The sequence below is a fragment of the Anthonomus grandis genome, chromosome 12 (genome assembly GCF_022605725.1).
Source record: "Anthonomus grandis grandis chromosome 12, icAntGran1.3, whole genome shotgun sequence".
NCBI lineage: Eukaryota > Metazoa > Arthropoda > Insecta > Coleoptera > Curculionidae > Anthonomus > Anthonomus grandis.
The window spans coordinates 13630192-13646019 of NC_065557.1; the positions used below are offsets into that span (position 1 = coordinate 13630192).

Below are 15828 nucleotides of genomic sequence, written 5' to 3' on the forward strand. Positions count from 1 at the left end.
CCAAACGATTTGTTTAACCGACTAATTTTTAGGATAGATATTCAAAATAATAATATTAGACATAAGGATAAGCTATCACCACCATTTCACAAAACCGCTGCTGGTTTTTCCTATAATGTTGTTAAAATGCATGATTTTTTCCCGAAAAATCTTTAAAAATTATCATATGCTGCTTTCAAGCAACAATATAACAAACTTATTATAAGCAGACGAAGCAACTAATAATAAGCTAATATAAATTTTATGTAGGATCAAACTCTGGAAAAAATGTTTTGGTATTCTAAACCAATTATGGTTATTATGATCTTTTAAGTCAAAGCTTTCTGTTAATTCAAATATGTTATTTGTTAAAATATATACCACATTTGTATTTATATTTACTTAAAAAATATTTATTTATTGACTCACATTACAAAGCTTGAGCACAATCAGGGAGGTACTTGCCAAAGATTCTCATCTGCAATTCACCATTTTCTGAAGAAGAATGACTTCTTTTCATGAACAAGTTACGAATTATAATACATTAGTTTGTTACTATTTTGCTAAAAATGGTACCGTCAGAAGTAGAGCCATTCTTAATATTATTAATTTAGCAGATTCTGACTGTTAAATATTCAAAAAATACACCTTCAATTTTTGGATTTTTAAGTGCATAAAAATAATGTATTTAATTGCTTCTCATTTCATTATTATCTAGGATCACTTCAATGATTTTTAAAGTGATTCTGATTATAATAATATCCCTTTACTACTATAATAAATTATTTAATAATTAGATAATTTTGTGATTTTAATGTAAAAAAATTTAAAATAAACATTATTTATTTAAATGCTACAAATTTTACTTATTCTTAAATTTTTCTAAATAGATTATTCTTGACTCAATCAATTTTTATAATTATGGTAGCTTGTGGTTTTATTATTTATCGAAATATACTAGACTACATTCATCTACCACAGTTTTGTCGAGTAGGCTATTTTAATATATGCACGCAAATTGCCCCGAAAGTTCCTCCTTGAGGTCAAAATAGACCTTAAAAAATTAATAACTTTATACCTGAATAACTGTGGTTTAAAAAATTGTTCTGTATCTCGCTTATTCTTGGAGCAATTTGGGTGTATTGTCTATTAAAATGGCTCTCCCTGTATAACATTACCAGCATATCTGAATCAATACAATTAACTTATTTAGTTTTAATCCATTTACTATAATCATAATGATAATTTAAACTCCGGTATCTGATTTATATTAATTCATAATTATTCCGGCACTTTAGTGTTGAATGAAGTTAATTTAATTGATTCTTACAATCATAAATATTATATTTATTTTGTTAGGTATCATACGATTCCCTATAACCGCTATTTCACATATTTCAATTATTTTGTTGATTGATTTATGACTAATTGTTTACAATCACATTAAATTTATATGAATAATGTATGCTAGTTTTAATGTTATGTTTCATTTTGTTGTTTCAGTTCAAAGAGTCTTTAAAATTACTTAAGTGTATTAATTTTATGATTCTATTAAAAAATTTAATTAAATAATTAAAACTTATTAAATTTAAATTGAATTAAATTTGGAGTCAATTGGATTTTGTATGATGATTAAATTTATTTTGTAACAAATACATATGTATAATAAATTATTTTAAAAACTATGATAATTCATAAGTCCACGCCCCTAAAGTCATTGTAATTATAAATAGATAAGAAAAGGGCCTCAAGACTATTTATTACATAGATATGCGGTAATTATTCTATTAATTGAAAAAATAAATAATAGTTGCGGTCATGTCATACATGACTAAATATAATTTCCCAATCTCGTAGTGCACATCCATTTCTCTAGCTCAGTTCTCAAAAAGGACACTCACTGCGCTTTAGTATAAATCCCTATATGAATTTCCGAGCATTAATTAAAACTTCTCTGCGCTTTTCCTGTCCTAAATTCAATTTTAATTTCTAATAACGGCGAAATGCGCCACTCCTCTTAATTAAACACTTTGTTCTGTTTAGGTTTAGATTAGAATGGAGCTTAATGCTGACAATTCCCGAATTGCTTTATATTGAATTAGCTGCATTAAATTTTCTACATCAGTTATTATTCGAGAACAGAATTTGTGTCTTAATTTTTTTTTTGTTTACATTAAGATTAAATAAACTTTGTCAAATATAAAGTAAAGGATCTAAATCAGAGCATTTCTTGGAATAAAGCTATATTACCTAACAAGAGAATCTTCTAGGTAACGATGTTATGGAAGTATGTATGAGCACGCAATCATACAGAATTATTACTTAACTTGTGTAAACAGCCATATGAGAGTATAAGTTAAATTATTCCTTGTGTCTTGTACTTACTTTGATAAGAGGAAAAAGCTTGGAAGATACTATAGTGGCGGATAAAGGCTCCCGAGAGATAGTCTATTTTGTGGTTAAGTCAGATGGTAACAAAATTAAATATGTATTATAATATACCTTTAACCGGACTAAAAGATAAATAAATACATTTACAAATATTTAATACAATTTCTAAACCTAGTATTTTTTCTATAAGTTAATCATATTGTATATCAACAATATTGTTAACAATATTCTAAACCTGGTTGTAGTGTGTTTGCATAACACATCTCTTTATTATTAGATATAATTGTTGTGTTGAAAATTATTTAGGAAAAGAATAAAATTACGCTAGTTTCTCAGGAACGTGTAGCGATTCTTAGTAGCGTAACTTACGAGGTGTAGAAATTTGAATCCCTAAAAAAAAATAAAAGAATGATTATTGTAAATCTGCAGGCTAAAAATGGCTGCATTTCTCTAATAAGCCAGTATACAATTTGAATTTATATTTTTATATTTTTTTTCAATATTGAATTTTAGGCAAAGAAAAATATTTATGAACTAAAACGTCTAAGAAATTCCTATTTACTAGAGACAAGTATAATTAAACTATGCTTCTGCATTTTAATTCCTTAAGTTCCAATTTTTTTGTTTGTTTCCTTTATTTCAAGGTTTTATGTATAAAATTTTCATTAATTGTTTTTAGTTCAATTCTTACAAAAGTTACAATATTTATTTAAGCCCATATAATATTCGTCCAATATAGCCTAAATGCTACAAAAAATCTAAAATAATTGGGACAACATAAATGCGATTAAATATCAATAATTTTCAAAAAAAATTGGACTTTTATCAAATATACAAATTTTGTACTGTATTATAGTAATAATTCCGAGTTTAAATTTAAGTTTGTTTTTTAGGATAACTTTTTTATTTTTGCTTATTTTTGGCCGTTATTTATAAAATTATTTCATTTAAATATTTATGAGATAAAAAAGCTTGTATATTTGTAAAATCTCGCTAACATTATACTTATATATTCTTATGCATTAGTGAATTCACAAGAATATTTTCTATTATTTTATTATTTTCCCAAAAAATATTCCAAACACCATTTCTTTCTATCTATTGTAGAGCCCTAAATATAAATTAAATATAATTTAAAACATCGCATCGGTTAGAAAAAAAATTGTTTTCTTTAGCAATTGACCATGCTTTACCCATAAAACACCTCTTCTAATTATGTTTATACCATCAAATCAATATATTTTTAATTTGACCTCGTATCTATCTTGTAAATAATATACTATCTTATAAAAATATCTTATAACGATAATCCAAGTTCAGTTTTCAGATGTGAGGTATAATTTCTTGAGAAAATATGATTTAAAATGAAATGGAGAAATAAGAGAAAAGGATAAGAAAACTTTTTATTTTTTTGCAGTTTTTACTTGTAGAACAGTTCATTGCAATTTAGGGTTATAAAAAATAGCTCTGACATTATATTATGTTAAAGTAGACTAAAGCATTAGAGTATTAATTTAAATTCATTAATAAAAAAAATATTAAAAATATAAAATTATATGAGTTATAGTTTAATTAAAGTTATATAAGATTGTACCCTATTACACATAAATACATTCAAAGTATGACTTGTTGCGTGGATTGAAGCATATTTGCAAACTTGTGTGTAATAGCCGTTGCTTGGAAATCATATGGGAGAATGGGTAATATGCAAGATAGTGTACTTTTTGTTTTTGATTTACTGATATTTCACAATTTGCTGAATGAAGCCCAACTAAATCCTATTCTCCTAGGTATTTCAGCTTTTTGATTTTCTTTAACCAATAGGATTTTAGGTCCTAGGTATATAAAGTCTAATAAGTTTTATAAAATGTTGTTTTCTATTTCTATGATGATATTTTCAGGCCTCATTATTTTTGTTTTTTTCCATATTTACTGCACGTTAGTGTAAGATTCCATGTCTGATATTTAGAAGATTTTATTCGTAGTTCTTGTATTACGGTTCTAAGTTCTTGCAAAATACAGCTAGCTTAGATATACTCCATCGATTTCAGTGCCCTTAAAATGCCAGTTTAACCAGCTTAAGAGCTTGTATCCCTTTATTTTCGTGAATAGTAGAATCGTGTTTAATTGGCTATTATTTCATCTATCTTGATTTAAATGAATTCTTGCAGATGTGTTTGATAAGATTTTAATATCTAGAATCAACCCTTGCACTATCTAGGGCTTTCAGAATTGACCATGTTTAGACAGATTGAAAGCCTTTCAAAAAATTATAAAAGTCAGATGTAATGGCACGTTGTATTAACATAATGTTATAATTACATACATCAAAAAATGTTAAATATTGCTACTATAGCTACAAATATAAAAGCCAACTTAATAAAATTTTGTTTTAATAAAAACTGGGCTAGAAGTAATCTCACCAGCAGCACCTTGCATGCCAAATTTAAGATTATTATTACTACTGCATTTCTGGGGACTACTGTTAACAACCAGTTAAATTTAATTTTAATGTAAGTACAAGTTTTATTGTAATATACTAATTATATAACATAATAAAGCCAAACGAAAATCACAAAATTACCAATGCCAACGAGTGTACTATAATTGCTCCACACTTCCACACAGAGTCAAAATCTTTGGCTAAAAGGACAATACGATGATGCACACAACTTAATATAATTTAAATGATTATATTTTTATTGACATTGTAAATATTTTTCTTAATAACACGAATGAATTGCCTATCGCTACCTTGTAAGCCCTTAGTTATAAACTTCGATACACGTTTATTCTGTAATAAAATTTAATAATTCGATCAAGGCAATTAAGGGAATACTTTTAAATCTATTTTGCAAGCTGATATATAAAACTTTAAAAATAAATGTTTATTAATTGGTGTCGAATTTAGACTGGTGCTAACATAGGACACTATGTTCTTGTACGACTGGTGATATCGTAAATTAACTATTGTTCCAAAACTTCCTTTAGGACCCATATAACTTTGAAAGACTGCCTTACTTTTTGAGGGTTACAATTAATTAAATCCGATGGCATAAAAGATCCAAAACAGATTTTATCCAGAAAAATATTACATAATCAGAACAAATAGCGAATTAGAATAATTATTCAATTTACTTAATATTACATAAATAATACACATCGATCATGAACATGAATTCAATATCTATCAAACTAATAAAAGAAAGCAAACCATCCGGGATTGGGATTTACCCTCTTGATAGAAATAAATTGTGTTCTTCTCCAGATGTGCTATGCTAGATAAAAGTCTACAAAATTATGTAAGTATTTCGAAAATTGTAAAAGAACAAAAATCAATCACATTATACATCATCAAACATAGCCATACTAAAGTAGCTATATATAAGGATAGATTTGTTTAAAATTTAAAAAAAAAACAAAAATCACGCAAAATTACACCTATTGTCTCAAGACGAATAACTTGACTGTGTAAAATCTGCGCTCGCTGATTAACTTAAACCTTAATTAATCATTACATGGCTGTAAGATGATCCCTTGAATAGGAAATTACCGCCTGGCATTAAGTATTCTTAAGCTGAGCTTCAAAGTATGATATAACCGAATATCAATTAGATTATTAAATAACGACGATAATAATTGAACGGCGAAAAATGTTCTTATTAACTGGTAATTTTGCGTCAATTTTTCAAGAGAGCTTGTTGTATAATATCATTATAATATACAACAAATTAAAAAAAAAACGCCACATCATAGAAAAATATTATAGTCTATTTTTCAATTTAGATGCTTACTACAGAAAGGTCATGCATTAGGAGTCACGTTAATAAATATATAAGTGAGACTTGGGCTACGGTAAAAGCACTATACATAATGTAGAGTAGCTCGGTAACTTCACTGTCACCTGCAGTAATAACTCCCTTTTATCTTCCTTGAAAATTATACCACAGTCCATGTACTTCTTTTAAAGGTTTTTTTTTCAACTTTTAAAAAGACAACTATGAATTTATAATGATTGTCACAGAAAAAAAATTGGTATATTAAAATGAAAATTGCAACTAATGTAAGATCCTATAAAATAATATTAGCATATTATATCTAATATTATTTTTCAGACAATGGAATTAAATGCACACAACAGCAGGTGGGTTGGTGAATTTATAATCCATGGATTAACTCAGTTTAAAGCATTTTCTAAAGTAAGTGCACTAAATTTCATAATCTGTATAAGAGTAAGAGAAAAGTCGAAAATATACTGATGGTGATTTAGATTAGATTAAAATTAGGGTAAAGTTACACTGCGATCTATAAGAACTATTGTGTGTAGCTTTCTAATTACTGCTTGATTTTAATCTCAAGTCCAATTAGTTCAACTTACCGGTAAGAAAACTTGCACGAATATTTAATAATGGCTCACAAAAATGTGGTTGATTTAAATTAGATCATCTATACGATTAAATATCTCGATGGGTTGTTCAAGTATATTATTATCAAAGAAAGAAAAGGGCTTGGCCTCCTTGAGTACATGTGTTGCATTTATTTTAGAGAAATTTTTTTAACTAATTAATTTAAATTTAATTAATTTGCTATTATCAATTGCTGTGCTTGTTGCAAAGTTTCTGGTCTTATTATTACTCCTAATTTATAATAAATTACATGCAACATATTATGTTACAACAATTAAAATAGATAATTTATTAAATCACAATAATCGCAAAGGGTAACTGAGATAGTCTGAACTTTATATTATACGCCGCTACGATGCAAAATATATTTCCTTATTCTATCTCACGTATCCCATTTTCACAATTTCTGCCGAACGTAGACAGTATGTATCTCAGATTCTATAATATACATGTAAATATTTTGCGAAGCTCGACGCTTCATTATTTGGAAATACGAGTACGTGGCAGCTGGTGTCGTGTATTAACTCTCTGGGGTCATGTATCATTTGGGTTAGTGTAAATCTAGAGGGGATGTGAATTAATGGACTCAGATGTTCATTTTATTGCTGTTTTTTTTGTAAATTTTTGTTAACCCTAATTTAAAATTAATAAAAAAAATACTATGAACCTTTAATTTTCATTAGTAGCCTTAAAATAATTATTAAATTATTACTGCTGTTATAGGATTAAGAGTTATTTAAAAAACTATTTAAAACATAAACCAGATGTACTAACTTAAGTTAATTTTTTAAGCTGTTATCTTTATTAAGTTCTGCCAGAGAAACCTAATGTTTTGAGTTTTTTTAATGAAAAAAGCCTTTTCATAAGGTTTTATAGTTTAGTTAAAAAATAACACTTTTCATTATTTCACTATTTAATTGCTTTTTAATTTTTTTTGTATAGTACGGTCTTTAAAAACACAGATATAAATAAAACTTATCTCTTATATATAAAAAAGCTAGGTTTTTACATTTCGCAAATCCATCTTAAGTAAGTAAAATTGATAGTTTATAACAACATTTTTATTTCAAACAGCTGGTGCTATATATCATGATAAAAAGTGCTTAATATACTAAATTTAATATTTAGCAAAAAACAATATTCTTTTCATATAATTAAATTTAAAAGGTAACAAATAGCACGAAACGTTCAAGTTACGAGCAACTTCAGAGTTTTCATTTACCTAATGGAGTTTATGAGGTAGTCAAACTGCCAAAACTTTGCCTTTTATACCAGAGGGCCCATATTGTTTATCCGTAATTTTCAACTTGCTATTTAATGGTAATAAGGCTTTTTTTGTTTATATTTGAGATGAAAAAGTCCTTGAGACGTGAAAAATTATTAAAATAAAAACTTTGGGTAACAATATTAATATAACGTGCTTGAGTTTTACATTTTGTTGTTATTTTTAATTACGTAAATTATTATAGATAATAATATCGACTTAATAATTTATTAAATTTGATATAGAACCCATTTAGGTTATGCACAGGTTTAAAGCAAAGTTTTTATAATTGAATCGCTTATACAAAGTGTATCAAATATACATAGGTTTCGACTTACAACATTAATTTTTTCCCATTGTAAGAGTTTTTAATAAATTTGTTATTATTTTTTGAACGAAAAAAAATGCTAAGGAGACTTTCTTTTTATTTTAGAAGCAAGAGCGGATATACAGGGCCCATCAGAAAAATACCTAAAACCTGGAAGTGGTCTAAGATTGCAATGTACAGTTTTGCAGAGTACAGAACCTCCGTCTTATGTCTTTTGGTAAGTTATAGTGATTATAGCGGATAAACTAAATATAGGACAAATATTTTAGAATAGGATTCCAATATTTATTAAGTGCTCAGGTGATTTTAAAAAGAAGAGTTTAAGCAAACCTTATTGAATTCAATTTGTACAAAACTGAATAGAATATATATACACAGCAGTCTCCTTAGGAGACTGCTGCGTATATGTATATATATCGTATATGTATCTTAATAGATCTCTCACTATCCATTGAGAGTTACAGGTGACCCAGAGTATTAACAAAGCTAGTAGTGCGCTTGCTTTGGTCTGTCTAATATCCAGTTATCCAACATATTAATATCCAGTTAAAAGACCCGTAGTGACGGTTGCTTAATAAGCTGAATTTCGCTTTTCTCTAGACACCGTAATTGTCAAGTGCCCTAAATATGTGTGCTATAATAGCCGATAGTAATATATACGACATATTGTGGTTCTAGTTCGGTGTTTTATTCTGAAGCCGTCTAGTTACTAATTGGTTTCTCGGTAAACTAATTCAAGACTATCGCAGATGCCATAATATCATCGCCGATTAGGTCGACTGTAATTCGGTACTATCTACGGTCAGATTTCCGAACGGCCTGTCCTACCGTTATGTAAATCACAAAGTACATATAGTCTGCATATAGTCCTTATGACATAGCATATACGTTACGAGGCTTATGATATAAGTTTATTTGAACTTTTTTCTAAGAGTCACATAAGGATTAGTACAGTATTGGAGTATCGAGCAATGTTTAATCGAATAAATACAAAAAAATCTAAATTTCCCTGAGCATAAAGCGCCTTGATCGAATTATTTAATTTTATTATATGAGATTTTAACACGAAAGTTTATATCAAACAGCAACTGGATCAATAACTTATTGCTATAGAATGAAATGCAAAAAAAATTAAGTGAACCCTATTGAGATTTATAAATATCTGATATTTCGTCTTTCAGAAACCATATTATCTTTTTTTGAATAATTTGGCTTTATATTTTTTATTGTTACTTTTGGGCTTTATATAGATCTTCATGTATCATACTTATAACTAAAACATATTCTTCTATAAAAAAAATCAAATTAAAAATACAAAATTAATATGTAAACTTATTGCAAAAGTTACGTATCAGACAAAGGTGTATCAATATCTTAGTTCAATTTATTATTTTTATATTTTAAGTGTCATGCGATATTAGTCAAGTTCAACATCTTTAGTGCTAATAGGAGAGAAAGTGTAGCGTGTTTAGGATTTCAAATCAAAGCAATTGTATTCCAGAATAATATCCGGCGTTTCGGCCTTTATTTAGCTCATCGTCAGGTTTGCAAATTATTTGGCACAATTTATAAATTTATAACTAAATAAGCAAATAATCAAGAAAATTGATTAAATAAAAAATACTGTAGAAACAGGCCTTTTTATTTTTTTTATGATGTGGCCTTTATTGCTAGTTAGTTTAATTGAATCATATTCTTATATATTTTAATTTTTAAAGCAAGAGAAAACATGGATTGCAATCACAAATAATATCCAATGACAAGATAGGAAAAGAGTCATAGTTTAAATTTGTTTGTAGATGCAGAGAAAATAAATATTATTAAAAATACAGTATTTTATGACTGATTTCTAAAAAAATAAAAAATATTCGCATTTTTAGAGGTATTTAAAATATTAGCACAAAAACTATATAACGGTAAAGCGTCAAATTATAATTTAAGCCCCTTACGTACCTTTAATAATTCGAACCAAATTTGTTAAACATATTTCAGATCCGACACTAACCAAAAAATTAATATTTTGTTTAATTGAACTTAGGTATCATAACAATAGAATGATAAACTATGACGTAGATCGAGGGATAAACGTCACAACAGAACTAAGCGAAAAGAGCAGTACATTGACAATCACCAATGCAGCTACCAGACATTCTGGAAATTATTCCTGTGTGCCAAGCAATGCACAACCTGCCAGCACCTACGTGCATATTTTAAATGGTAAGTTTATTTATTTATGTTTTAATTAAATAAATCCATTTTATGTTTTAAGGAAACCAACCACTTCCAGAAATAAAGATTTTTTAATTTAAAGCTTAGCAAATTTAAACAGCATCCGTTTAACTTTGGAAAAGCGTAAAAACAAACTTAACGCAAACGCGAAATAAATGCAACTTAAAAAAATACCAATTGTTCTTTTCTGTTCCGTTTTTCTTGGTCTGCGGAAGCTGAAAGAATTCCACTTAAAATTTATTTAAAGAAAATGCTTTGAAGTTACAATTAAAATACGGAAGGCAGGCCCGCCTTGCAACAAGATTTGTATTACGTATAAAGTATGATTAAAATGTATTTTAAATTAATTGTTTTCATGGTATTTTAATAAGGCTTTATATATTAAAATAAAAGTACATTTTAAATAAACCAAATTTATATTTTTAGTGAGATTAAGCTTAATAAAAGTTAAATTATTCTCAGAACATGCGCTCTAAATAGTACATCATAGTGATACAAAAATAATTTAATACAGAATATAGAGGTGTATTTTTTTTGCCTATAAATAGGAAAATATATGTTTCTATAGGGCTTGTTATCGACTTATTATGACTTTATATTAGGTAAAACATTTCTTGGAATATGTAGCAGTTTTTATAAACTTTTGCAGATAATGATAAAAAAATATATAGCGGTTCCTACTAAAATATATAGAAATTTATAGTGCTAGTCACCCGTTAAGGTTATTAATATTGATAAGAAAAAGAGTGTGTTTTTAACCCAAATAAATACATTCATCCTTATTAAAAACTTTCCTTAAAATGTATACAGAGTGACTTATTTTAACAGCACTTAACCCAAATGTTACATATATGTAAGTGTTATTTCACAACCATATTCCGAATCTAACTTACACATCCAATAAAAGGGTACGTAAAGCATAAAAATATTTTATAAATGACCGACAATCTATAAGGCATGTTAAATTTTTTCTTCAATTAGTTTCAATTATTCCTGTCTACTAAAGAAATTATTCTGAAAGGCAACCTGTAAAGAAACCACTTGACTAAAGATTACATATTACTTAGTTTTTTTAGACTAATATTATAACTAAAATTATAAGAGTTCCTAGAAAAATATATAGGGTTTCTATAAATATTTCCAAAATTGATTTTTTTCATAGTGATGGTTATTTGTAAGAAATAATATTTGGATGAACTCGGGTTCTTCTAGACTAATACTTCTTTCTTCCTCATCAAATTTACTTTGCAAACTTAGTTTTTCATAATACTGGTCCTCTTAAAGAAATTTAATATATAATATTGACCTGACCGACGAGTTTGTATTAGCGGTAGTAAGCAGAAAGTAAATTATGTTTGTTTTAATGCTATTTCCTTCTTTCTGATATACTATTATGTATCATTAAGTATAAAGAAGGAAATATATAGTGGATTCTACAGATATTCCTAAAATTATTCTATAGTTAGCATTAACTATAAAATAATAATGACTATAAATAATACTAATAATAGTTAATATGAATTAAAGGAATTTGTCTTTTTGTAGTCTTTATATTTTTTTTTTATTTTTTGATCCATGTCTTTAATTTTAATTCGTTATCTATTTTTTCTTATCTATGCCCTAGTCAATGTCTACTTGAAAATATATTTAGAAATAAAAAGAAACTGGTAAATTTAAAATTGTATATTCTTTATACTCCAAGATATTTGGTTTTGGATTTTTATACCAAAAGTTCTTATTTTTTACACTCTTAGTGTTTTCGCATAATATCAGCAGTCTTTCAAACATAATTATCTACAACATTATGTTTTAATTGTCCTTTATTTCTGTACTATCAAAAATACTAAGTAAAAAAAGTCTTCCTCATAATATAGAACGCTTCTGAGTTGTCTAACCATTAACTTAACTATTTTTTGACCGACTAATTAAATTCTTACTTTCCTTACCAGTTCCTTTTATGGCCCAACCTTTTTAAAGGTGTTAGGTTAATGTCCAAAGCTACTTGGTACTAATCTGTATCTGGACGATCATAAATTAAACTTTAAAATTTTGTTCTGTAGCTTTGAAGATTTAAGTCGAGTTTTTATGTCTTATTCTATATCTAGTCTGATACTCTTTTCTTCTAATATACCAGTTTGCATTGTAAAATATAGAGGGTTTCATAGCAAAATATATAGGGCTTTCTAGAAACTTTTCTTAAGTTAATATGGTATAGTGATTGTTTCGGGCCTGTTTATAATATATGTTTAATTACTTAAATCATGGTTATTTCGATCTCAATTATTTATCAAGTTATCAAGGCCAGACTGTAAAAAAATAGGAACGCTGCTTCAGTCACACTGAAATAAGATGATCCTTTTATTTTTGACGCACACCCTTAGTGACTATGTAATGAGTGAAATAAAATAGAAACAAAATAAGAAGAGACACAATTTAACGTGAAAGGAAAAAAATGACTCGACTTACCCTAGTAATAAATGAAGTAAAGGATGTTGATATAAGGAACACCCCAATCAGCTTTCATTAAATCGACAAAGACGTGATGCACTTCGGTATTATCTCGCATGAGATTTAGGTACCGATTCAATAGTTGCAGTAGTACTACTATTTTCCGGTATCGCACACCTGTTCCGTATACTTGGTTTTTGGTGGATGACCTCGGTCAAATAGCTTACTCCTCTTGCCCCGAGGGATCCATAAGGTAAAGTAGGATAAAAGAGCAAGGCTTTATGGAAGGAACATTGGAGTAAGAGAGTAAGGAAATGTAAGATAGGTCGAGTTTAAATATTAAGAATTTACCAAGAAACGCGTGTGTTATACCGGGTGAACTTTTATATGCAAAATCAATGTAAATAAACCAAAATAAACAAAGTATTACCGAACTAATTCTTAAATATCTTAAATTTTAAAGAAAACTTATGTTAACTAAAAATAAGTAAAATTAGCAAAAAGTAATAAAAGGACAGCGAACGAAACAGTGGTTATCTCTAAATATAATAAGAATAATAGTAATTTTTATTTCTATCAGTAAATATTTAGTACATAGATTTAGTGATTCATAATAATAATACAAAATACAGTCCCTATACAAAAAGGAACTGGAGAGCAGATTTAAAATTATTTCAAGTCTAGCATTCAACACCCATACATAATTTGTAATATAATACAACACAAAGAATATGAAATATACAGTAAGCTTAATGCCTATAGTGTTGATGATCACTATAAATTTTAAGGCATCAAACTAAAGCAGTTACAAGATTTTACCAATCTTTAAACATTTAAAATGTCTCAATTTCAGTTAACTATTCATTACTTAAAGCTATAAAGAATATTAATTAATTCTTTAAGTTTTTTATAGAACGCAATATAATAAATATTTGTAGTACGTAGTTAATTTTATATTATTTTTTTTTAATAATTCATATGCATACGACAATTACAAAAAACAGAAATAAAAGAAAACCGACAAAAAAAAACAAATAGCAAGCAACGACTCTAATTATTTTGATTGCTCTGTTCACAAATGCACCACAATTGGGATTTAACCTCACTAACAAAATTTTATCGTGTAATATACGTACATTATCAGCAACGAATCAACAAAAATATAAGCGTATAAAATTTAATAAATCATTTAAGTAGTTTGACCTAACACATAGAGTTTTACTTTGGATTTAAAGTTATTTACTGGTAAATGTTTCGAGGTGTTGGAACATCATTGCACATATGGTAAACATTATAAGAGAAGCTTCTTTCAAACATTAAAGTGTTATGACGAGGAGGAGTTATGTTTAGTTATCTTTTTCATGTTTTTCCAACCTGCAACTCAGAATTTAAATAAAACAGAATGATATTTCCTTATTGCAAAGATAAATGTAAGACACGTTTTTTGTACTTTTTGAATTCTGTTTTGTTTGTATTGGGTTAGGTATTATTCATAAAATATATCACAATATTTAAAATAATTTAGAACTTAACTCTCTTTAAGGTCAATCCTTTGTTTATTTATGTTAATATTTGTCAATGTGGGTAAAGAACTTTTAATGATGCGTAGGCCTTTTTAATGGAAAGGTTTACGTTCTCCTTAAATCTCTGTGTCGACCATAAGACCCACGTTCTTTCTCAGATTGATGTTGGCAGTAGATTTCCCTGAATCGTTAATTTAATTTTCTTGTTTAGGTCACAGCTTATTTTTGCTATAGTAAAGTGCTACTGTCTTATTGGGATTTATCATTAAGCTCTGCTTTTCGGAAAAGTGTTATACCCTTTCCAAATTTCAATGGTTGCATTCGCTAGTTTTCAATTTCGAGAATTAAACGAGTATCTTCTCTGGGCATTATCGGCATATTGGTATGACTTTGACAATTATTTAAACATTTGGCGATATTGCATGTAAATATTAAAAAGGAGGCAAAAATTAAATTTTTTGGAACACCATTTTTCATCTTTCTATGTTCCGATTGTCCTAATGATGTCTCCACATACTTACTTAAAGCAAGCAAAAGATCATAGTTGATTATAGTTGTAATAATATCGATTATTCGATACAAATTCTGTATCGAATGCCTTAGAGTAGTCAAGGAGCACTTATTACCAAATACTATCGAATCGATAAATGATTTACCAGATCATTCTCTTAAAAAATGTCATCCATTATATGAGCCAGCACTGAAGCGCAACTATACCCTGGTCTAAATCCTAACTGATGCTCTGATACGATATTAAATTTATTGAAATGTTTCCTAATTTGTGTGTTCATTGTTTTTCTTTTTAATTTTCGAGAGACATGGTTAAATACTTACTGGCTCTAGGTTATTTTTGTCGACTGGCAAATTACTTTTTGACAATGGTTGAACCTTTGCTATTTTTTAGTCTGAGGGGAAATCCGAATTTAGCAGACATGAATTAATAATATTTGTAACAAAGAGAGAAAATGTTTATTAAAATAAATCAGCATCAAACAGCAACATTAATATTCACAGTATGAAAAGAAAAGACGCCAATAAAATCTACTGTTTTCTTTCGCTGATAAAAAGCTAGATCTTGATTTACTTTTATGTCCTGTCTCGAGTATTTTATTTAAAATATCGTTTATCTTTTTTAGGATTGATTGTCTAATTTATCTGGTAAAGATTTTATGTTTTTTAATAATATTATGTCGAGATGCTTAAGATCTTCCAAAGAACAAATTTGTTAGAGCGAGTAAAACATTCCAAATAATTTTTTTT

The 15828-nt window shown here is 27.5% G+C and overlaps 1 protein-coding gene across 5 annotated transcripts in view; it reads left to right on the plus strand.

Moving 5' to 3' along the window:
- The window catches only part of LOC126742702 (zwei Ig domain protein zig-8-like), a 389553-nt gene that overhangs the window by 338140 nt on the left and 35585 nt on the right, over positions 1-15828 (plus strand). For all 5 annotated transcript variants that reach the window (XM_050449474.1, XM_050449476.1, XM_050449475.1 and 2 more), the window contains 2 exons: positions 8474-8585; positions 10407-10585. In XM_050449474.1, the coding sequence (XP_050305431.1) occupies positions 8474-8585; positions 10407-10585 (291 nt within the window). The remainder of the gene's footprint in view (positions 1-8473; positions 8586-10406; positions 10586-15828) is intronic.